The 22,891-nt window shown below is 48.7% G+C and overlaps 1 protein-coding gene across 1 annotated transcript in view; it reads right to left on the reverse strand.

Annotated features, from left to right (window-relative positions):
* Nucleotides 1–3,100: 3,100 nt before the first annotated feature.
* The window catches only part of LOC106578163 (tyrosine-protein kinase Tec), a 38,607-nt gene continuing 18,816 nt past the window's right edge, over nucleotides 3,101–22,891 (reverse strand). Inside the window, 11 exon segments of the mRNA XM_014156792.3 lie at nucleotides 3,101–4,169; nucleotides 5,941–6,098; nucleotides 6,875–6,993; nucleotides 10,400–10,464; nucleotides 10,606–10,711; nucleotides 11,243–11,353; nucleotides 11,627–11,798; nucleotides 14,505–14,576; nucleotides 17,776–17,909; nucleotides 18,051–18,130; nucleotides 18,467–18,521. Of these exon segments, the coding sequence (XP_014012267.3) occupies nucleotides 4,086–4,169; nucleotides 5,941–6,098; nucleotides 6,875–6,993; nucleotides 10,400–10,464; nucleotides 10,606–10,711; nucleotides 11,243–11,353; nucleotides 11,627–11,798; nucleotides 14,505–14,576; nucleotides 17,776–17,909; nucleotides 18,051–18,130; nucleotides 18,467–18,521 (1,156 nt within the window). The 3' untranslated portion in view covers nucleotides 3,101–4,085.

Consider the following 22,891-nt stretch of genomic DNA (forward strand, 5'->3'; position numbering starts at 1 on the left):
GGAAGACCACGCGTCAACATAGCCTGACTAGTATCAATAAGGGTTCACCTGTTCGCTTTTCTGTTCAACCATGAGACAGTAGCTTTGAAAAACATCAACAAGTGTCCAAAACGGGATTTTAAAAAGCCATCGCCATAATCATGTCAGTCTTACCTTTGAGACGGTCCTATATCCAGAGCCTCCGATACAATAATCACCTTATAGCATCTCATAGATTAACGGACGCTCTCTCTCTCTCTTTCTCTTTCTCTCTCTCTCTCTGTGTGTGTGTGTGTGTGTGTGTGTGTGTGTGTGTGTGTGTGTCTGTGTGTGTGTCTGTGTGTGTGTGTGTGTGTGTTTTCTGGCTGAGCACGGGGCGTGGCGTGTCTTAAATCATTGGGTCGGCCGGGCAGGCAGGCAGGCAGGCAGGCAGGCAGGCAGGGCGGAGGTTTTGTGTCGCGGCGGTCATGCATAAATAACACCGCAGGCTACAATACAGACACATCACTTCACAGGACGTTGTTTGATAAATATGATTTAATTTCATAACAATAGTCAGTCACACTACTATTAAAAACAGCATAACATAACCACTCATTCTACCCCTTGACTTACCCCACATTTTGTTGTTACAGCCTGAATTCAATTTGATTAAATTGATTTCCCACCCATCTACACACAATACCCCATAATGACAAGTGAAAAACATGTTTAGACATTTTTGTACATTTATTGAACATGAAATACAGAAATGTCTCTTTTGCATAAGTATTCACACGCCCTGAGTCAATACATGTTAGAATCACCTTTAGCAGCGAATACAGCTGTGAGTCTTTCTGGGTAAGTCTCTAAGAGCTGTGAGTCTTTCTGGGTTGTACAATATTTGCACATTATTTTTCAGAAAATTCTTCAAACCTCTGTCAAATTGTTTGTTGATCATCGCTAGACAACCATTTAAGTCTTGCCATGCCATAGATTAAAAAAAAATCGCACCAATTTCGTTTGATACAGTATTGTCCCATCGCTGCAACTCCCGTACGGTCTCGGGAGAGGCTAAGATCGAGAGCCATGTGTCCTCTGAAACACGACCCTGCCAAGCCTCACTGCTTCTTGACACACTGCTCGCTTAACCTGGAGAAGACACAGGGCTCCCCTAACCCGGGCAACCCTGTGCTAATTGTACGCCGCCTCATGGGTCTCCCAGTCATGGCCGGCTGTGACACAGCCTAGGATCGAACCCGGGTCTGTAGTGACGCCTCAAGCACTGCGACTCAGTGCCTTAGGCCGCTGCTCCACTCGGGAGGCCCAAGCTAATTTAAGTCAAAACTGTAACTAGGCTACTCGGGAATATTCAGTGTTGTCTTGGTAAGCAACTCCATTGTAGATTTGGCCTTGTGTTTTAGGTAATTGTCCTGCTGAAAGGTGAATTCATCTCCCAGTGTCTGGTGGAAAGCAGACTGAACCAGGTTTTCCTCTAGTATTTTGCCTGTGCTTAAAGCTGTATTCCGTTTCTTTTTATCCGAACAAATATATTGCCAATGACAAGCATACCCATAACATGATGCAGCCACCACCATGCTTGAAATTATGAAGAGTGGCACTCAGTGATGTGTTGTGTTGGATTTGCACCAGACATAACACTTTTATTGAGGATATAAAGTTGATTTCTTTGCCACATTTTTTGCAGTTTTACTTTACTTCCTTATTGCAAACAGGATGCATGTTTTGGAATATTTTTTATTCTGTACAGGCTTCCTTCTTTTCACTCTGTCATTTAGGTTAGTATTGTGGAGTAACTACAATGTTGTTGATCCATCCTCAGTTTTCTCCTATCACAGCCATTCAACTCTGTAACTGTTTTAAAGTCACCATAGACCTCATGGTGAAATCCCTGAGTGGTTTCCTTCCTCTCTGGCAACTGAGTTAGGAAGGACGCCTGTATCTTTGTAGTGACTGGGTGTATTAATACACCATCCAATGGGTAATTAATAACGTCACCATGCTCAAAGGGATATTCAATGTCTGCTTTTTTTATTTTGACCCATCTACCAATAGGTGTCCTTCTTTGTGAGGCATTGGAAAACCTCCCTGGTCTTTGTGGTTGAATCTGTGAAATTCACTGCTCGACTGAGGTACCTTACAGATAATTGTATGTGTGGGATACAGAGATAAGGTAGTCATTCAAAAATCATATGAAACACTATTATTAGTCTATGCAACTTGTGACTAAGCACATTTTAATTCCTGAATTTATTTAGGTTTGCCATAACAAAGGGGTAGAATACTTATTGACTGAAGACATTTCAGCTTTTCATTTTTTTAAAACATTTCTAAAAATATAATTCTACTTTGACATTATGGGGTATTGTGTGCAGGCCAGTGACACAAAATCTCAATTTAATCAATTTTAAATTCAGGCTGTAACAACAACAAAATGTGGAAAAAGTCAAGAGGTGTGAATACTTTCTGAAGGCCCTGTATCTGGTAAAGTGGTGTCCCATACACGTTGGCCTATCTGGAGTCTGGAACACCTATCTGGAGTCTGGAACACCGTGTCTGGAGTCTGGAACACAGTGTCTGCAACACCTATCTGGAGTCTGGAACACCTATCTGGAGTCTGGAACACCGTGTCTGGAGTCTGGAACACCGTGTCTGGAGTCTGGAACACCGTGTCTGGAGTCTGGAACACCGTGTCTGGAGTCTGGAACACCGTGTCTGGAACACCTTGTCTGGAGTCTGGAACACCTTGTCTGGAGTCTGGAACACCTTGTCTGGAGACTGGAACACCTCGTCTGGAGTCTGGAACACCTCGTCTGGAGTCTGGAACACCTCGTCTGGAGTCTGGAACACCTCGTCTGGAACACCTTGTCTGGAACACCTTGTCTGGAACACCTTGTCTGGAGTCTGGAACACCTTGTCTGGAGTCTGGAACACCTTACTGGAGTCTGGAACACCTTGTCTGGAGTCTGGAACACCTTGTCTGGAGTCTGGAACACCTTGTCTGGAGTCTGGAACACCTTTCTAAAACGAGGTATCTATCTGGAATCTGGAACACCGTGTCTGTTGACATTGTTTCCCTATTGACTTGATGGACAGAGAATACAATCCTATAGGACAATAGTATTGTCATTCATTTTTATTGAAATTACATTCAAACTTCTGCAGTACTATTAAAAACATACATTTACCTTATAAATATAAAAAACGTACCTGTCTGTCCACAGTACAAGTCAGATGGATTTGAGGACATGTGAAATATGAGGAGATGGATGGATCTGAATGATCTCTTCCCATCACAGACTGAACAGGTGAAAAGCTATGATGTCACTTGTTAAATCAACTTCAAATCAGTATATATGTAGCGGAGAAGATTAAGATTTAAAAAAAAATACTAATTAAAAATGTAAGCCTTGAGATAATTGATTGTGCATGTGCCATTCAAAAGGTTAAATCAGTAAGGCAAAAGATTGAAGTGCCTATGAATGGGGTATGGTAGTAGGTGCCAGGCGCACCGGTTTGTGTCAAGAACTTCAACGCTGCTGGGTTTTTCAAGCTCTACAGTTTCCTGTGTGTATCAACAATGGTCCACCACCCAAAGGAGGGCCAGCCATCTTGACACAACTGTGGGAAGCATTGGAGTCAACGTGGGCCAGCATCACTGTGGAACGCTTTCCACACCTTGTAGAGTCCATGCCCCGACGAACTGAGGCTGTTCTGAGGGGAAAAGGGGGGAGATAAAACATATACAGTCCGTTTTGAGAAGACCGTCCAGTTTCCTGTCAGACAGGATAGAAGTGGTGAAACAGTATATGGTATTTGGACATAAACTTTCTGTCTAACAAAATCCACCGTAATCGTCCATCACGAGAGATCCATCAGTACAGAGAGCGGTGTGGAATGTTTACAACCATAAGCCAAGCAGTTCTCCATCAACACTGGATCTGAGGAGATCCGACTGGTGGTTGCAATTTGATTGGTGGGTTCAGGCGGAGCCAAAGATCCGATTGGTGGGTTCAGGCGGAGGAGAGGATCTGATTGGTGGGTTCAGGTGGATGAGAGGATCTGATTGGTGGGTTCAGGCGGAGGAGAGGATCTTTTTGGTGGGTTCAGGCGGAGGAGGACCCATCCACTTCTAGAGCGTCGGAGATCAAGACGGAGATCTGAGAAAACGATGGTCTCTCCTCCGCTCTCTAGAGGGGGGGAGGGAGAGAGAGAGAGGGAGGGGGAAGAGAGAGAGCAAGAGGGGAGAGAGAGCAAAAGGGAGGGGGAGAGAGAGAGAGAGGGAGGGGAGAGAGAGAGAGGGGGGGGGAGGGGAGAGAGAGAGAGGGAGGGGAGAGAGCGAGAGAGGGAGGGGGAGAGAGAGAGAGGGAGGGGGGAGGGGAGAGAGAGGGAAGGGGGAGAGAGAGAGAGAGGGAGAGAGAGAGAGGGAGGGGGGAGAGAGAGAGGGATGGGGAAGAGAGAGAGGGAGGAGAGAGAGAGAGGGAGGAGGGAGAGAGAGGGAGAGAGAGAGGGGAGGAGGGAGGGAGAGAGGGGGGAGAGACAGAGGGAGGGGGGGGAGGGAGAGAGGGAGGGGGGAGAGAGAGAGAGGGAGGGGGGGAGAGAGAGAGGGGAGGGGGAGAGAGAGAGAGGGATGGGGGAGAGAGAGAGAGAGGGAGGAGAGAGAGGGAGGAGAGAGAGGGAGGGGGAGAGAGAGAGAGGGAGGGGGGAGAGAGAGAGAGGGAGGAGAGAGAGGGAGGAGTGAGAGAGAGGGAGGAGAGAGAGAGAGGGAGAGAGAGGGAGAGAGGAGGGAGAGAGAGAGAGGGAGGAGAGAGAGAGAGGGAGAGAAAGAGAGGGAGAGAGAGAGAGGGAGAGAGAGTTACAACAGTTACAGTTTAGGCAATTGAAATAAATTCATTAGGTCCTAATCTATGGATTTCACATGACTGGGAATACAGATATGAATCTGTTGGTCACAGATACCTAAAAAAAAAAGGTAGGGGTGTGGATCAGGAAACCAGTCAGTATCTGGTGAGACCATTTGCCTCATGCAGCGCTACACATCTCCTTCACATAGAGTTGATCAGGATGTTGATTGTGGCCTGTGGAATGTTGTCCCACTCCTCTTCAATGGCTGTGGGAAGTTTCTGGATATTGGTGGGAACTGGAACACGCTGTTGTACACGTCAATCCAGAGCATCCCAAACATGCTCAATGGGTGACATGTCTGGTGAGGATGCAGGCCAGAACTGGGATATTTTTCAGCTTCCAGGAATTCCAGGAATTGTACAGATTGTTGTGACATGGGGCTGTGCATTATCAGGCTGAAACATGAGGTGATGGTGGCGGATGAATGGCACAACAACGGGCCTCAGGATCTCATCACGGTTTCTCTGTGCATTCAAATTGGCATCGATAAAATGCAATTGTTTTCGTTGTCCGTAGATTATGCCTGCCCAATCAGCAAATTGCCCAATCAGCAAACCGCTTGCCCACACGACACCATACACGTGATCTGCGGTTGTGAGGCCGGTTGGAAGTACTGCCAAATTCTCTAAAACAACGTTGGAGGCGGCTTATGGTAGAGAAATTAACAAAAATTCTCTGGCAAACGCTCGGGTGGCCATTCCTGCTGTCACTATGCTAATTGCATGCTCCCTATAAAAACTTTGTCCCCAGCACAAGGTGCAACTGTGTAATGATTGTGCCGTTTAATCATCTTCTTGATATGCCACACCTGTCAGGTGGATGGATTATCTTGGCAAAGGAGAAATGCTCACTAACAGGGATGTAAACAAATCTGTGCACAACATTTGAGATAAATTATATTTTTGTGTGTATGGAATATTTCTGGGATCTTTTATTTCAGCTCATGAAGCATGGGACCAACACTTTACATGTTGCGTTTTATATTTTTGTTCAGTGTATCTTCTGCCTCAAACATTCACAATACACAAAGTAGGAAGTAGGAAGCGTATGATGTACCTCGTGCCAGCAGCGCAGCATGATGTCATAGATGTTGGGCGTGGCCTTCTTGGGTCTGTAGAGGCGATGTCCTTCCGACACCATCATCACTACCTCGTGGTTGGGGTTGTGTTCAAACGGCATCTTCCCCTCTGTAAACACCTCCCACATCAACACACCTGACACACATACACACACATTAATACACCGTCCACACACACACACACACACACACATCATACACCGTCCACACACACACACATCAATAGACTGTCAACACACACACACACACACATCAATACACCGTCCACACACACACACACACACATTAATACACCGTCCACACACACACACATCAATAGACCGTCCACCACACACACACACACACACACACATCAATAGACTGTCAACACACACACACACATCAATACACCGTCCACACACACACACACACACACACACACACACACACACACACACACAACACACACACACACACACATTAATACACCGTCCACACACACACACATCAATAGACCGTCCACACACACACACACACACACACACATCAATAGACTGTCAACACACACACACACATCAATACACCGTCCACACACACACACACACACACACACACACACACACACACATCAACACACCTGACACACATCAATAGACCGTTCACACATACACACACACACATCAATAAACCGTCCACACACACACACACATCAATACACCGTCCACACACAACACACACACACACACACACACACACACACCACACACACACACACACAACACACACACACACACACACACACACACACACACACACACACACACACACATCAATACACCGTTCACACACACCACACCCATACACCGTCCACACACACAAACACACATTAATACACCGTCCACAAACAAACACCCACACACAGTGACCACCTACCGAAGGACCAAACGTCAGACTTGCTGCTGTACTTGCAGAAGTTGAAGACTTCAGGAGGAGACCACTTGACTGGGAACTTAGCTCCTGATGAACTAGTGTACTGGTCATCTAGCACGTACCTAACACACACACACACACACACACGACACACACACACACACACACACACACACACACACACACACACACACACACAAAGGGAGAGAGTGACCCATATGACCAGGCCGCTCCCCCCTCAACATGACCCGTGACCAGGCCGCTCCCGCCCCTCAACATGACCCGTGACCAGGCCGCTCCCCCCCGCCCCTCAACATGACCACAGGCCGCTTCCCCCCCGCCGCTCAACATGACCCGTGACCAGGCCGCTCCCCCCCGCCCGCTCAACATGACCCGTGACCAGGCCGCTCCCCCCTCAACATGACCCGTGACCAGGCCGCTCCCGCCCCTGAACATGACCCGTGACCAGGCCGCTCCCTCCCGCCCCTCAACATGACCCGTGACCAGGCCGCTCCCCCCCCCGCCGCTCAACATGACCCGTGACCAGGCCGCTCCCCCGCCCCTCAACATGACCCGTGACCAGGCCGCTCCCCCCTCAACATGACCCGTGACCAGGCCCGCTCCCCCCCGCCGCTCAACATGACCCGTGACCAGGCCGCTCCCCCCTCAACATGACCCGTGACCAGGCCGCTCCCCCCCGCCGCTCAACATGACCCGTGACCAGGGCCGCTCCCCCCCTCAACATGACCCCCCCCCCGTGACTCCAGGCCGCTCCCCCCCCGCCCCTCAACATGACCCGTGACCAGGCCGCTCCCCCCCGCCCGCTCAACATGACCCGTGACCAGGCCGCTCCCCCCGCCCCTCAACATGACCCGTGACCAGGCCGCTCCCCCCGCCCCTCAACATGACCCGTGACCAGGCCGCTCCCCCCCCGCCGCTCAACATGACCCGTGACCAGGCCGCTCCCCCCCGCCGCTCAACATGACCCGTGACCAGGCCGCTCCCCCCCGCCGCTCAACATGACCCGTGACCAGGCCGCTCCCCCCCGCCCCTCAACATGACCCGTGACCAGGCCGCTCCCGCCCGCCCCTCAACATGACCCGTGACCAGGCCGCTCCCCCCCCGCCCCTCAACATGACCCGTGACCAGGCCGCTCCCCCCCCGCCGCTCAACATGACCCGTGACCAGGCCGCTCCCCCCCGCCCCTCAACATGACCCGTGACCAGGCCGCTCCCCCCCGCCCCTCAACATGACCCGTGACCAGGCCGCTCCCCCCCGCCCCTCAACATGACCCGTGACCAGGCCGCTCCCCCCGCCGCTCAACATGACCCGTGACCAGGCCTCCCCCCCCGCCCCTCAACATGACCCGTGACCAGGCCGCTCCCCCCCGCCGCTCAACATGACCCGTGACCAGGCCGCTCCCCCCCGCCGCTCAACATGACCCGTGACCAGGCCGCTCCCCCCTCAACATGACCCGTGACCAGGCCGCTCCCCCCCGCCGCTCAACATGATCCGTGACCAGGCCGCTCCCCCCTCAACATGACCCGTGACCAGGCCGCTCCCCCCCCGCCCCTCAACATGACCCGTGACCAGGCCGCTCCCCCCCGCCGCTCAACATGACCCGTGACCAGGCCGCTCCCCCCCGCCCCTCAACATGACCCGTGACCAGGCCGCTCCCCCCCTCAACATGACCCGTGACCAGGCCGCTCCCCCCTCAACATGACCCGTGACCAGGCCGCTCCCCCCTCAACATGACCCGTGACCAGGCCGCTCCCCCCTCAACATGACCCGTGACCAGGCCGCTCCCCCCTCAACATGACCCGTGACCAGGCCGCTCCCCCCCTCAACATGACCCGTGACCAGGCCGCTCCCCCCGCCCCTCAACATGACCCGTGACCAGGCCGCTCCCCCCTCAACATGACCCGTGACCAGGCCGCTCCCCCCCTCAACATGACCCGTGACCAGGCCGCTCCCCCCCTCAACATGACCCGTGACCAGGCCGCTCCCCCCTCAACATGACCCGTGACCAGGCCGCTCCCCCCTCAACATGACCCGTGACCAGGCCGCTCCGCCCCCCCTCAACATGACCCGTGACCAGGCCGCTCCCCCCTCAACATGACCCGTGACCAGGCCGCTCCCCCCCTCAACATGACCCGTGACCAGGCCGCTCCCCCCTCAACATGACCCGTGACCAGGCCGCTCCCCCCTCAACATGACCCGTGACCAGGCCGCTCCCCCCTCAACATGACCCGTGACCAGGCCGCTCCCCCCTCAACATGACCCGTGACCAGGCCGCTCCCCCCCGCCCCTCAACATGACCCGTGACCAGGCCGCTCCCCCCCGCCCCTCAACATGACCCGTGACCAGGCCGCTCCCCCCTCAACATGACCCGTGACCAGGCCGCTCCCCCCTCAACATGACCCGTGACCAGGCCGCTCCCGCTCCCCCCTCAACATGACCCGTGACCAGGCCGCTCCCCCCTCAACATGACCCGTGACCAGGCCGCTCGGTAGCTCACCATATAAGACCCTTCTAGCCCCTTCTTATTAATGGTATCTGTTGAATTTATACATGTCTTACTACTCGAAAGTCGTCTTGATTCTCGCTCAAAAAAACTCCCGTGGCTTATTGTTCAGATTGTTACGTTTCTAAGTCTGCGCAAGAGTGAAGGTTTTCAGCGAGAGAGTAACGGTTAATGTGATTGGATGTTAATTATTTGACTAGACTTCCTGTATTTGACATTGTGTTGTTATTTCGCTGAACACTAGATGGTTTCATTTTCATTTTGGCAGTGAAACGAGGCTACTCAGGCGAGAGAAGAAAAAAAAGAAATAAATAAACGGATTTTTATTTGGCGTACCCACGACGGCAGTGGTGGGGGAAGAAAATGGATACAGTTACATATTGTGATATTATTCCTGCGCTAGTTTGCTGTACCTGCACCAAAATGTCTGCATTTCCCATTCATAGCTTGTCCTCCAAACCTGTTTTTCCTCACGGACTTCTCTTGTTGCAGCAGCAATATGTATGGAACATCAAATCGCAATAATATCACAGTTATCGAATCGCAAATACATATAGAATCGTGATAATCGCAAGAAATATATCTTATTGGCACTTAGGTATCGTGATAGAATTGTGAGGTCCCCCGGCAAATCCCAGCCCTTAGTAAACGTGTTCAATGCCAATAAAGCCCTTTGAATTTGAGACAGACAGAGATAAAAAGAGAGGGAGGGACTCCCTTTAAGAGCGTGCTCCTAATCTCAGCTCGTTACCTGTATAAAAGACACCTGGGAGCCAGAAATCTTTCTGATTGAGAGGGGGTCAAATACTCATTTCCCTCATTAAAATACAAATCATTTTATAACATTTTTGACATGCGTTTTTCTGGATTTTTTTGTTGTTATTCTGTCTCTCACTGTTCAAATAAACCTACCATTAAAATTATAGACTGGTCATTTCTTTGTAAGTGGGCAAACGTACAAAATCAGCAGGGGATCAAATACTTTTTTCTCTCACTGTACGTACCTGGCCATTCCAAAGTCTGACACCTTCACCACCAGAGCATCGTTCACCAGACAGTTTCTCGCTGCCTAGAGAGACAGAGAGCGAGAGAGACAGAGATTGGCTGTTACTCTAACCAGATCTGTGCCTATTGGCAGAAAGACTCACCAACTTTCTCCCTATTGTCTAGGTGTCTGTAATACTATGATCCTATTGGCTGATAGACTCACCAGGTCTCTGTGTATGAAGCCGTGTGCCTCCAGGTGTTCCATCCCCTCTGAGACGTCCTGACAGATACTCAGTAAGGACCCTGGGCTGAAGGTGCCCCGACGTTGCCTGAAGTAAATTAACAAAAAACAAGACAGCTGAAACGTATGTTGGCCAGGTTGGAGGGTCGGAGTTAAAACCTACAGGAGGGTATCTCTCCAGGAACAGGGTTGGAGTTAAAACCTACAGGAGGGGTATCTCTCCAGGAACAGGGTTGGAGTTAAAACCTACAGGAGGGTATCTCTCCAGGAACAGGGTTGGAGTTAAAACCTACAGGAGGATATCTCTCCAGGAACAGGGTTGGAGTTAAAACCTACAGGAGGGTATCTTTTACATTACATTTGAGTCATGTAGCAGACGTTCTGATCCAGAGAGACTTACAGGAGCAAATCAGGGTTCAGTGCCTTGCTCAAGGGCACATTGACACTTTTTTTTTTACCTAGTCGGCTCGGGGATTCGAACCAGCAACCTTTTGGTTAACCTGCCTAGAACAGCCTATATGCTATCCTGATTAAAAAAAATGATTAAAAAAAACATTGAAAAATGAAAGCAGCGTTATGCAACATGTTTCTGAGTGCAGACCTATGACTTTGGGCTTACCTGATGTAATTGAGCAGACATCCCAGTCCCATGAACTCAGTCACAATGTAGATGGGCTTCTGGTGGGTACACACTCCGTACAGCTGCACCAGCTTAGGATGGGAGAGACGCCTGAGACACACACACGCGCACACACACACACACACACACACACACACACACACACACACACACACACACACACACACACACACACACACACACACACACACACACACACACACAATGTGGGGATCTTATGGTTACAAACCGTTAGAATGTGTGTGTTATATATGTGTGTGTCCATCCATCTTTTCGTCTATCGATGTGTGCTGTCTGTCCATCCATCTATTCGTCTATCGATGTGTGCTGTCTGTCAGCCCGTGTGTCATGTATTGTACTCACATCATAACCTTGGCTTCCTCTATGAAGTCCTCTTCGTACATGGCTCCCTCTCTGATAGCCTTGATGGCTACTTTGTGTTGAGCTCGCCATTTCCCCAGCCGCACCACCCCAAACTGACCACTACCCAGCTCCTTCATGAAGGTCAGCTCACAAGGGTTGATCTCCCACTTCTCTGTAGGGAGTAGAGTAGGGTAGAGTAGAGTAGAGTATAACAGGGTAGAGTAGAGTAGAACAGGGTAGAGTAGAGTAGAGTAGAACAGGGTAGAGTAGAGTAGAGTAGGGTAGAGTAGAGTAGAGTAGAGTAGAGTAGAGTAGAGTATAACAGGGTAGAGTAGAGTAGAACAGGGTAGAGTAGAGTAGAGTAGAACAGGGTAGACTAGAACAGGGTAGACTAGAACAGGGTAGAGTAGAGTAGAACAGGGTAGAGTAGAGTAGAACAGGGTAGAGTAGAGTAGAACAGGGTAGAGTAGAGTAGAGTAGAGTAGAACAGGGTAGAGTAGAGTAGAACAGGGTAGAGTTGGGTAGGGTAGAACAGGGTAGAGTAGAGTAGAACAGGGTAGAGTAGAGTAGAACAGGGTAGAGTAGAGTAGAGTAGAACAGGGTAGACTAGAACAGGGTAGACTAGAACAGGGTAGAGTAGAGTAGAACAGGGTAGAGTAGAGTAGAACAGGGTAGAGTAGAGTAGAACAGGGTAGAGTAGAGTAGAGTAGAGTAGAACAGGGTAGAGTAGAGTAGAACAGGGTAGAGTTGGGTAGGGTAGAACAGGGTAGAGTAGAGTAGAACAGGGTAGAGTAGAGTAGAGTAGAACAGGGTAGACTAGAACAGGGTAGAGTAGAGTAGAACAGGGTAGAGTAGAGTAGAGTAGAACAGGGTAGAGTAGAGTAGAACAGGGTAGAGTAGAGTAGAGTAGAACAGGGTAGACTAGAACAGGGTAGAGTAGAGTAGAACAGGGTAGAGTAGAGTAGAGTAGAGTAGAACAGGGTAGAGTAGAGTAGAACAGGGTAGAGTAGAGTAGAACAGGGTAGAGTAGAGTAGAGTAGAGTAGAACAGGGTAGAGTAGAGTAGAACAGGGTAGAGTAGAGTAGAGTAGAACAGGGTAGAGTAGAGTAGAACAGGGTAGAGTAGGGTAGGGTGGAACAGGGTAGAGTAAAACAGGGTAGGGTAGAACCGGGTAGAGTAGAGTAGAACAGGGTAGAGTAGGGTAGGGTTAAACAGGGTAGAGTAGAGTAGAACAGGGTAGAGTAGGGTAGGGTGGAACAGGGTAGAGTAAAACAGGGTAGAGTAGAACCGGGTAGAGTAGAGTAGGGTAGAACAGGGTAGAGTAAAACAGGGTAGGGTAGAACCGGGTAGAGTAGAGTAGGGTAGAACAGGGTAGAGTAGAGAAGAACAGGGTAGAGTAGAGTAGAACAGGGTGGAGTAGAGTAGTGTAGGGTAGGGTAGAGTAGAGTAGAACAGGGTAGAGTAGGATATAACAGGGTAGAGTAGGATATAACAGGGTAGAGTAGAGTAGAACAGGGTAGAGTAGAGTAGAACAGGGTAGAGTAGAGTAGAACAGGGTAGAGTAGAGTAGGGTAGAGTAGAACAGGGTAGAGTAGGGTAGAACAGGGTAGAGTAGGATATAACAGGGTAGAGTAGTGTAGGGTAGAACAGGGTAGAGTAGTGTATAACAGGGTAGAGTTGAGTAGAGTAGAACAGGGTAGAGTAGAGTAGAACAGGGTAGAGTAGAGTAGAACAGGGTAGAGTAGTGTAGAACAGTGTAGAGTAGAGTAGAGTAGAGTAGAACAGGGTAGAGTAGTGTAGAACAGGGTAGAGTAGAGTAGAGTAGAGTAGAACAGGGTAGAGTAGAGTAGAACAGGGTAGAGTAGAACAGGGTAGAGTAGAACAGGGTAGAGTAGAGTAGAGTAGAGTAGAACAGGGTAGAGTAGTGTAGAACAGGGTAGAGTAGAGTAGAACAGGGTAGAGTTGAGCAGAACAGGGTAGAGTCGAGTAGGGTAGGGTAGAGTATAGTAGAGTAGAACAGGGTAGAGTAGGATATAACAGGGTAGAGTAGGATATAACAGGGTAGAGTAGAGTAGAACAGGGTAGGGTAGAGTAGAACAGGGTAGAGTAGGATAAAACAGGGTAGAGTAGAGTAGGGTAGAGTAGAACAGGGTAGAGTAGAGTAGAACAGGGTAGAGTAGGATATAACAGGGTAGAGTAGAGTAGAACAGGGTAGAGTAGTGTAGAACAGGGTAGAGTAGTGTAGAGTTGAACAGGGTAGAGTAGTGTATAACAGGGTAGAGTTGAGTAGAGTAGAACAGGGTAGAGTAGAGTAGAACAGGGTAGAGTAGAGTAGAACAGGGTAGAGTAGTGTAGAACAGGGTAGAGTAGAGTAGAACAGGGTAGAGTAGTGTAGAACAGGGTAGAGTAGTGTAGAACAGGGTAGAGTAGAGTAGAGTAGAGTAGAGTAGAACAGGGTAGAGTAGTGTAGAACAGGGTAGAGTAGAACAGGGTAGAGTAGAGTAGAGTAGAACAGGGTAGAGTAGTGTAGAACAGGGTAGAGTAGAGTAGAACAGGGTAGAGTAGAACAGGGTAGAGTAGAGTAGAGTAGAACAGGGTAGAGTAGTGTAGAACAGGGTAGAGTAGAGTAGAACAGGGTAGAGTAGAACAGGGTAGAGTAGAGTAGAACAGGGTAGAGTAGAGTAGAACAGGGTAGAGTAGTGTAGAACAGGGTAGAGTAGAGTAGAACAGAACAGGGTAGTATATAACAGGGTAGAGTGGAACAGGGTAGGACAGAGTAGAGTAGAGTAGAACAGGGTAGAGTAGAGTAGAACCCAACAGGGTAGAGTATAACAGGGTAGAGTGGAACAGGGTAGGACAGAGTAGAGTAGAATCTCACCGTAGCTGAAGCCTGCTGTGGATGGAGCCGATCTCTCCTTTCCTACTGGATACCTCAACCTGGCTACCAGACCTGAGAGAAAAGAGAGGAGAGAAGGGTGAGAGAAAGAGGAGGCGCAAGAGAGAGGGGCGAGAGAGAGGGGCGAGAGAGGAGAGAAAGGGCGAGAGAGAGAGAGGGGCGAGAGAGGAGAGAAAGGGCGAGAGAGAGAGAGGGGCGAGAGAGGAGAGAAAGGGAGAGAGAGAGAGAGGGGCGAGAGAGAGGGGCGAGAGAGGAGAGAAAGGGCGAGAGAGAGAAAGGGCGAGAGAGAGAGAGGGGCGAGAGAGAGGGGCGAGAGAGGAGAGAGAGAGCGAGAGAGACTTTGGCAATGTTAACATATGTTTCCCATGCCAATAAAGAGCCTTGAATTGAAGTGAAAGAGTGTGTGTGGATGCCTTGGTGCATGTGAATACATGTGAATACATGTTGATTGTGTGTGTGTGTGTGTGTGTGTGTGTGTGTGTGTGTGTGTGTGTAGTCTACCTGCAGCGTTGTGGTTGTGGTACTCTATGAGGTCAGGTATCCAGGTGAACAGTGTGTGTGTAGTCTACCTGCAGCGTTGTGGTTGTGGTACTCTATGAGGTCAGGTATCCAGGTGAACAGTGTGTGTGTGTAGTCTACCTGCAGCGTTGTGGTTGTGGTACTCTATGAGGTCAGGTATCCAGGTGAACAGTGTGTGTGTGTGTGTAGTCTACCTGCAGCGTTGTGGTTGTGGTACTCTATGAGGTCAGGTATCCAGGTGAACAGTGTGTGTGTGTAGTCTACCTGCAGCGTTGTGGTTGTGGTACTCTATGAGGTCAGGTATCCAGGTGAACAGTGTGTGTGTAGTCTACCTGCAGCGTTGTGGTTGTGGTACTCTATGAGGTCAGGTATCCAGGTGAACAGTGTGTGTGTGTAGTCTACCTGCAGCGTTGTGGTTGTGGTACTCTATGAGGTCAGGTATCCAGGTGAACAGTGTGTGTGTAGTCTACCTGCAGCGTTGTGGTTGTGGTACTCTATGAGGTCAGGTATCCAGGTGAACAGTGTGTGTGTGTAGTCTACCTGCAGCGTTGTGGTTGTGGTACTCTATGAGGTCAGGTATCCAGGTGAACAGTGTGTGTGTAGTCTACCTGCAGCGTTGTGGTTGTGGTACTCTATGAGGTCAGGTATCCAGGTGAACAGTGTGTGTGTGTGTAGTCTACCTGCAGCGTTGTGGTTGTGGTACTCTATGAGGTCAGGTATCCAGGTGAACAGTGTGTGTGTGTGTGTAGTCTACCTGCAGCGTTGTGGTTGTGGTACTCTATGAGGTCAGGTATCCAGGTGAACAGTGTGTGTGTGTAGTCTACCTGCAGCGTTGTGGTTGTGGTACTCTATGAGGTCAGGTATCCAGGTGAACAGTGTGTGTGTAGTCTACCTGCAGCGTTGTGGTTGTGGTACTCTATGAGGTCAGGTATCCAGGTGAACAGTGTGTGTGTGTAGTCTACCTGCAGCGTTGTGGTTGTGGTACTCTATGAGGTCAGGTATCCAGGTGAACAGTGTGTGTGTAGTCTACCTGCAGCGTTGTGGTTGTGGTACTCTATGAGGTCAGGTATCCAGGTGAACAGTGTGTGTGTGTGTAGTCTACCTGCAGCGTTGTGGTTGTGGTACTCTATGAGGTCAGGTATCCAGGTGAACAGTGTGTGTGTGTGTAGTCTACCTGCAGCGTTGTGGTTGTGGTACTCTATGAGGTCAGGTATCCAGGTGAACAGTGTGTGTGTGTGTAGTCTACCTGCAGCGTTGTGGTTGTGGTACTCTATGAGGTCAGGTATCCAGGTGAACAGTGTGTGTGTAGTCTACCTGCAGCGTTGTGGTTGTGGTACTCTATGAGGTCAGGTATCCAGGTGAACAGTGTGTGTGTAGTCTACCTGCAGCGTTGTGGTTGTGGTACTCTATGAGGTCAGGTATCCAGGTGAACAGTGTGTGTGTGTGTAGTCTACCTGCAGCGTTGTGGTTGTGGTACTCTATGAGGTCAGGTATCCAGGTGAACAGTGTGTGTGTAGTCTACCTGCAGCGTTGTGGTTGTGGTACTCTATGAGGTCAGGTATCCAGGTGAACAGTGTGTGTGTGTGTAGTCTACCTGCAGCGTTGTGGTTGTGGTACTCTATGAGGTCAGGTATCCAGGTGAACAGTGTGTGTGTGTAGTCTACCTGCAGCGTTGTGGTTGTGGTACTCTATGAGGTCAGGTATCCAGGTGAACAGTGTGTGTGTAGTCTACCTGCAGCGTTGTGGTTGTGGTACTCTATGAGGTCAGGTATCCAGGTGAACAGTGTGTGTGTGTGTAGTCTACCTGCAGCGTTGTGGTTGTGGTACTCTATGAGGTCAGGTATCCAGGTGAACAGTGTGTGTGTGTAGTCTACCTGCAGCGTTGTGGTTGTGGTACTCTATGAGGTCAGGTATCCAGGTGAACAGTGTGTGTGTGTGTAGTCTACCTGCAGCGTTGTGGTTGTGGTACTCTATGAGGTCAGGTATCCAGGTGAACAGTGTGTGTGTGTAGTCTACCTGCAGCGTTGTGGTTGTGGTACTCTATGAGGTCAGGTATCCAGGTGAACAGTGTGTGTGTGTGTGTAGTCTACCTGCAGCGTTGTGGTTGTGGTACTCTATGAGGTCAGGTATCCAGGTGAACAGTGTGTGTGTGTGTAGTCTACCTGCAGCGTTGTGGTTGTGGTACTCTATGAGGTCAGGTATCCAGGTGAACAGTGTGTGTGTGTAGTCTACCTGCAGCGTTGTGGTTGTGGTACTCTATGAGGTCAGGTATCCAGGTGAACAGTGTGTGTGTGTGTAGTCTACCTGCAGCGTTGTGGTTGTGGTACTCTATGAGGTCAGGTATCCAGGTGAACAGTGTGTGTGTGTAGTCTACCTGCAGCGTTGTGGTTGTGGTACTCTATGAGGTCAGGTATCCAGGTGAACAGTGTGTGTGTGTAGTCTACCTGCAGCGTTGTGGTTGTGGTACTCTATGAGGTCAGGTATCCAGGTGAACAGTGTGTGTGTGTGTAGTCTACCTGCAGCGTTGTGGTTGTGGTACTCTATGAGGTCAGGTATCCAGGTGAACAGTGTGTGTGTGTGTAGTCTACCTGCAGCGTTGTGGTTGTGGTACTCTATGAGGTCAGGTATCCAGGTGAACAGTGTGTGTGTGTGTGTAGTCTACCTGCAGCGTTGTGGTTGTGGTACTCTATGAGGTCAGGTATCCAGGTGAACAGTGTGTGTGTGTGTAGTCTACCTGCAGCGTTGTGGTTGTGGTACTCTATGAGGTCAGGTATCAAGGTGAACAGGTGTTTCTCAGCCAGGTAGAACTGTTTGGGGCAGCCTGAGGTCTCCTTGATGTGGTAATGCCTTATAGCTGCACCTCCCTCCCTATGACGTTCACACAACATTTAAACAACGTTCCAATGATCCAAACAAATGTTTTTTACTGACACAAGAAATGGAAACATTATGCGGACCTAAGAGAACATTTAAACAACGTTCTAAACTAGGATCCACATTGATGCGTACCCTGCTGACTTGGTGTACAGAGAGACGGTGTAGGCCCCTGGCTGACTGGAGTCCCTTACAATGAACCCCCCCTCTTTATCCTGTAGGGAGACAGAGTTAAACACACACTACACACACCATTTTCTTGTCATTTTAGCAGATGCTCTTATCCAGAGCGACTTACAGTAGTGAACACATACATTTCATACATTTTTCCCCCCCCCCGTACTGGTCACCCGTGGGAATTGAACCCACAACCCTGGCGTTGCAAACATGTTGCAAACACCATGCTCTTCCAACTGAGCCACAGACAGTACACACACACCACAGACGGTACACATACATATACATACCACAGACAGTACACACACCACAGACAGTACACACACACACACACACACAGTAAACACACCCACACATTATGTTTGTTTACTCGCCTCTGTGCGCAGTAGTTCCTCAGCTTTGTTCCGGTTGACATGTTTACTGTACCAGCTGAAACACACACACTAATCCATTAGGTCACACTGCAATATAATACAACACTTAAAGCCAGACTCACTAAATACAAAATAAAATATCAAAACCGGCCAGTAGTTTGTGGACACTTGATCGTCGAACATCTCATTCCAAAAATCATGGGCATTAATATGGAGCTGTTCCCCCCTTTGCTGCTATAACAGCCTCCACTATTCTGGGAAGGCTTTCCACTAGATGTTGGAACATTGCTGCAGGGACTTGCTTCCATTCAGCCACAAGACTATTAGTGAGGTCGGACACTGATGTTGGGCGATTAGTCCTGGCTCGCAGTCGGCGTTCCATTTCATCCCAAAGGTGTTCGATGTGGTTGAGGTCAGGGCTCTGTGCAGGCCAGTCAAGTTCTTCCACACTGATCTCGACAAACTATTTCTGTATGGACCTCGCTTTGTGCACGGGGGCATTGTCATGCTGAAACAGGAAAAGGCCTTCCCCAAAACTGTTGCAACAAAGTTGGAAGCACAGAATCGTCTAGAATGTCATTGTATGCTGTAGCGTTCAGATTTCCCTTCACTGGAATTAAGGGGCCCGAACCATGAAAAACAGCCCCAGACCATTATTCCTCCTTCTCCAAACTTTACAGTTGGCACTATACAGCAAAGGGTTTGGCAGAAAGAGCCAAATCCACTCATTTGAAGGGGTGTCCACATACACATCTTGAAATGTAAAAGTGAAAAGCTTCATTTGTGTCACTTCAAAGTGATTCCATTTTTTGTTTTTGTTTTTAACGAGTTATAAGTACAGCGCCTTCGTTTCCAAATTGCAGGTCAGATTTCTCCAGGTGATTATGACGCCTATTGACCAATTCTATGAGTTGCTCTGACCTACAGCGTCATCTGGATGTGGGCAACAAAAGTTTAACATTCACCTTCTGCTACCATTTCTGTCAAGCCGTCTATGACAGCAATTCCCAAACTAGGGGTCGTGACGCCATGTGGGGCTCGCTTGATATGAAGAGAAAAAAAACCCAATAACAAATACATTGTCTTTTGTAATGTGGTTGACCTTAAAAATCTATATGAAAATGAATGAAATCTAAAATAGAGAGTGCCTTTAGATCGTGGGAAAAGGCCACACTTGACCATTGCGCTTGAATCGTAAGTGCAACAGTCAAGTTCGGCCGTTCGAGCTGTCATGTGACCGAATGCTGCACACAACACATTCCACGAGTCAGTACGGAGAAGTTTTGGTTCCTGACTCAAAGGGAATACCCTGCCATCTCCATTAGAGCATTAAAACTCATGCTATCCTTCACCAGCTCATATCTATGTGAAGCTGGATTCAGCAGTACTATCGTCTGCATTAAAACCAAATATCAATCCAGGTTCGATGTGACAGCAGAGATGAGGTGCGCACTATTGACCACGCCCCCAAACATCAAGCCACACCCATCTCATTAGTGGTGGTGAGATATTGGTGCTTTCAAGACCAAATGGAATCTTTGAAAAAAAAACGAGATCAAACCATGACGTCAGTGATCTTCAGGTCAGAAAGTCTGAGCTCTAGAAAGATGACCGTTCAAAATAATTTTTCCCAGTCAGAGCTCGTTACACCACCCAGAGTTCCCAAGTTGTCTTGAATGCACTGAAGTCGGAAGTCAGAGATTTCCGAGTTCCCAGTTGTTTTGAACGCGGCATTAGATACATGTCAGATATAAGTCAGACTAATTTGCAATGGACTGTCATAGCCCCACATTAACAGTATGTGATGTTGAGTTGAGAAGACAATCAGAAATACTGTTAGAATGTTTTTCTATTGACAGCCCCAGATTAAAATGGAAACATTGGCTGTTAATTACATGATTTTTTTTCTCAAAATGGTTGGGGTCACAAGAATGTTCAGATATCAAAATGGGGTCATGGACGAAGAAAGTTCCCTCTCATTACAAACCAGAATCAATATAAAATGACCGTTTAACAGTATAAAAGTGTAATTTAGCTGGCAAACGCGTTCTATTGGCTCCTGGCTCTCCGCCTGTCTGTCTACAACCTTTTTAGGATTTAGTCCGCCATAAAACCCACAGAAGAAGAAGACAGGGATTCCTCACGCACTACTATTGCCAGGATCATGCTTCCGTAGACAATGATGACCACGAAAGCCTAAGCTAGCGTGTTTACTGGTAAGTGAAACTAGTTAGCAAGCTAGCTAATTAATCATCTTATTTAGCTGGCTAGCAGACAGCTGTCGATAGATTATCACACGCATTGCTAAATGTGAAAATGACGCGGATGCTCCGCTACAGGGCGGTTTTTGCTAGCACAGAATGGAATATGTTCCGGGATTCATCCAAATGGCATTGAGGAGTACACCACATCAGTCACCGGCTTCATCAATGACATCGTCCCCACAGTGATCGTACGTCCATATCCCAACCAGAAGCCATGGTTTACAACAACCGCATCGAGCTAAAGGCTAGAGCTTCCGCTTTCACGGAGCGGGACACTAATCCGGACGCTTATAAGAAATCCCGCTATGCCCTCAGACGAACCGTCAAACAAGCAAAGCGTCAATACAGGATTAAGATTGAATCCTACTACACTGGCTCGGACGCTCGTCGGACGAGGCAGGGCTCGAAAACTATTACGGACTACAAAGGGAAGCACAGCCGCGAGCCTTTTATGCTCGCTTCGAGGCAAGCAACACTAACTGCCTTGTTCAGGGGCAGAATGACAGATTTTTACCTTGTTGAATCCCCGAGCTGACAAGGTAAAAATCTGTTGTTCTGCCCCTGAACAAGACAGTTAACCCACTGTTCTTAGGCTGTCACTGTAAATAAAAATTTGATCTTAACTGACTTGCCCAGTTAAATAAAGGTTAAATTATTTATTTAATCGGCAGCCGATGTGAGTAAGACCTTATAAACAGGTCAACATTCACTAGGCCACAGGGCCAGATGGATTACCAGGACGTGTACTCAAAGCATGCGCTGACCAACTGGTAAGTCTCATTTTCAACCTCTCCCTGACTGAGTCTGTAATACCAACATGTTTCAAGCAGACCACCATAGTCCCTGTGCCCAAGGAAGCGAAGGTAACCTGCCTAAATTACTACCGCCCCATAGCGGTCAAGTCTGTAGCCATGAAGTGCTTTGAAAGGCTGGTCATGGCTCACATCAACACCATCATCCCAGAAACCCTAGACCCACTCCAATTTGCATATAGCACCAACAGATCCACAGATGATGCAATCTCTATTGCACTCCACACTGCCCTTTCCCACCTGGACAAAAGGAACACCTATGTGAGAATACTGTTCATTGACTACAGCTCAGCGTTCAACACCATAGTGCCCTCAAAGCTCATCACTAAGCTAAGGATACTGGGACTAAACACCTCCCTCTGCAACTGGATCCTGGACTTCCTGATGGGCCTCCCCAGGTGGTAAGGGTAGGCAACAACACGTCTGCCATGCTGATCCTCAACACTGGGGCCATCGGGGTGTGTACTTAGTCCCCTCCAACATCATCATTAAGTTTGTAGACGACACAACAGTGGTAGGCCTGATCACCGACAATGATGAGACAGCCTATAGGGAGGAGGTCAGAGAACTGGCAGTGTGGTGCCAGGACAACAACCTCTCCCTCAACGTGATAAAGACTAAGGAGATGATTTTGGACTACAGGAAAAGGGGGACCGAGCATGACCCCATTCTCATCGACGGGGCTGTAGTGGAGCAGGTTGAGAGCTTCAAGTTCCTTGGTGTCCACATCACCAACAACCTATCATGGTCCAAACACACCAAGATAGTTGTTAAGAGGGCACAACAACACCTTTTCCCCCTCAGGAGACTGAAAAGATTTGGCATGGGTCCCCAGATCATCAAAAAGTTCTAGAGCTGCACCATTGAGAGCATCCTGACCGGTTGCATCACCGCCTGGTATGGCAACAGCTCTGCATCAGACGTAACATAGTAAATGTAAATCCAGGACACTCAAATTAGTATGGTATGTTACGTTTGGAATGGTTACATAAGACAGATGGTTACTTAAGGCAAACATAGAAGTAGGGTGGTTGGTCGGGTGGATGGGTAGGCATATAACGTCAACGTCTAGCAATCCAAAAAGGTTGAGAGTTTGAATCTCATCACCGACAACTTTAACGTTTTAGCTGATTAGCAAATGTTCTTCTACTTTTTAGCTACTTTGCAACTACTTAGCATGTTAGCTAGCCCTTCCCCTAACCTAGCCTAGCTAACGTTAGCCAGCTAGCTAGAATTCGTAACATATAAGTTTAGCAAATTCGTCACGGTGCGTTTTTCAAATTCGTAACATATAATACGAATTGCAATTCGTAATATATCATACGAAATGGGTGATGAACGTCTAGCAA

The sequence above is a fragment of the Salmo salar genome, chromosome 18 (assembly GCF_965601325.2).
Source record: "Salmo salar chromosome 18, fSalSal1, whole genome shotgun sequence".
NCBI lineage: Eukaryota > Metazoa > Chordata > Actinopteri > Salmoniformes > Salmonidae > Salmo > Salmo salar.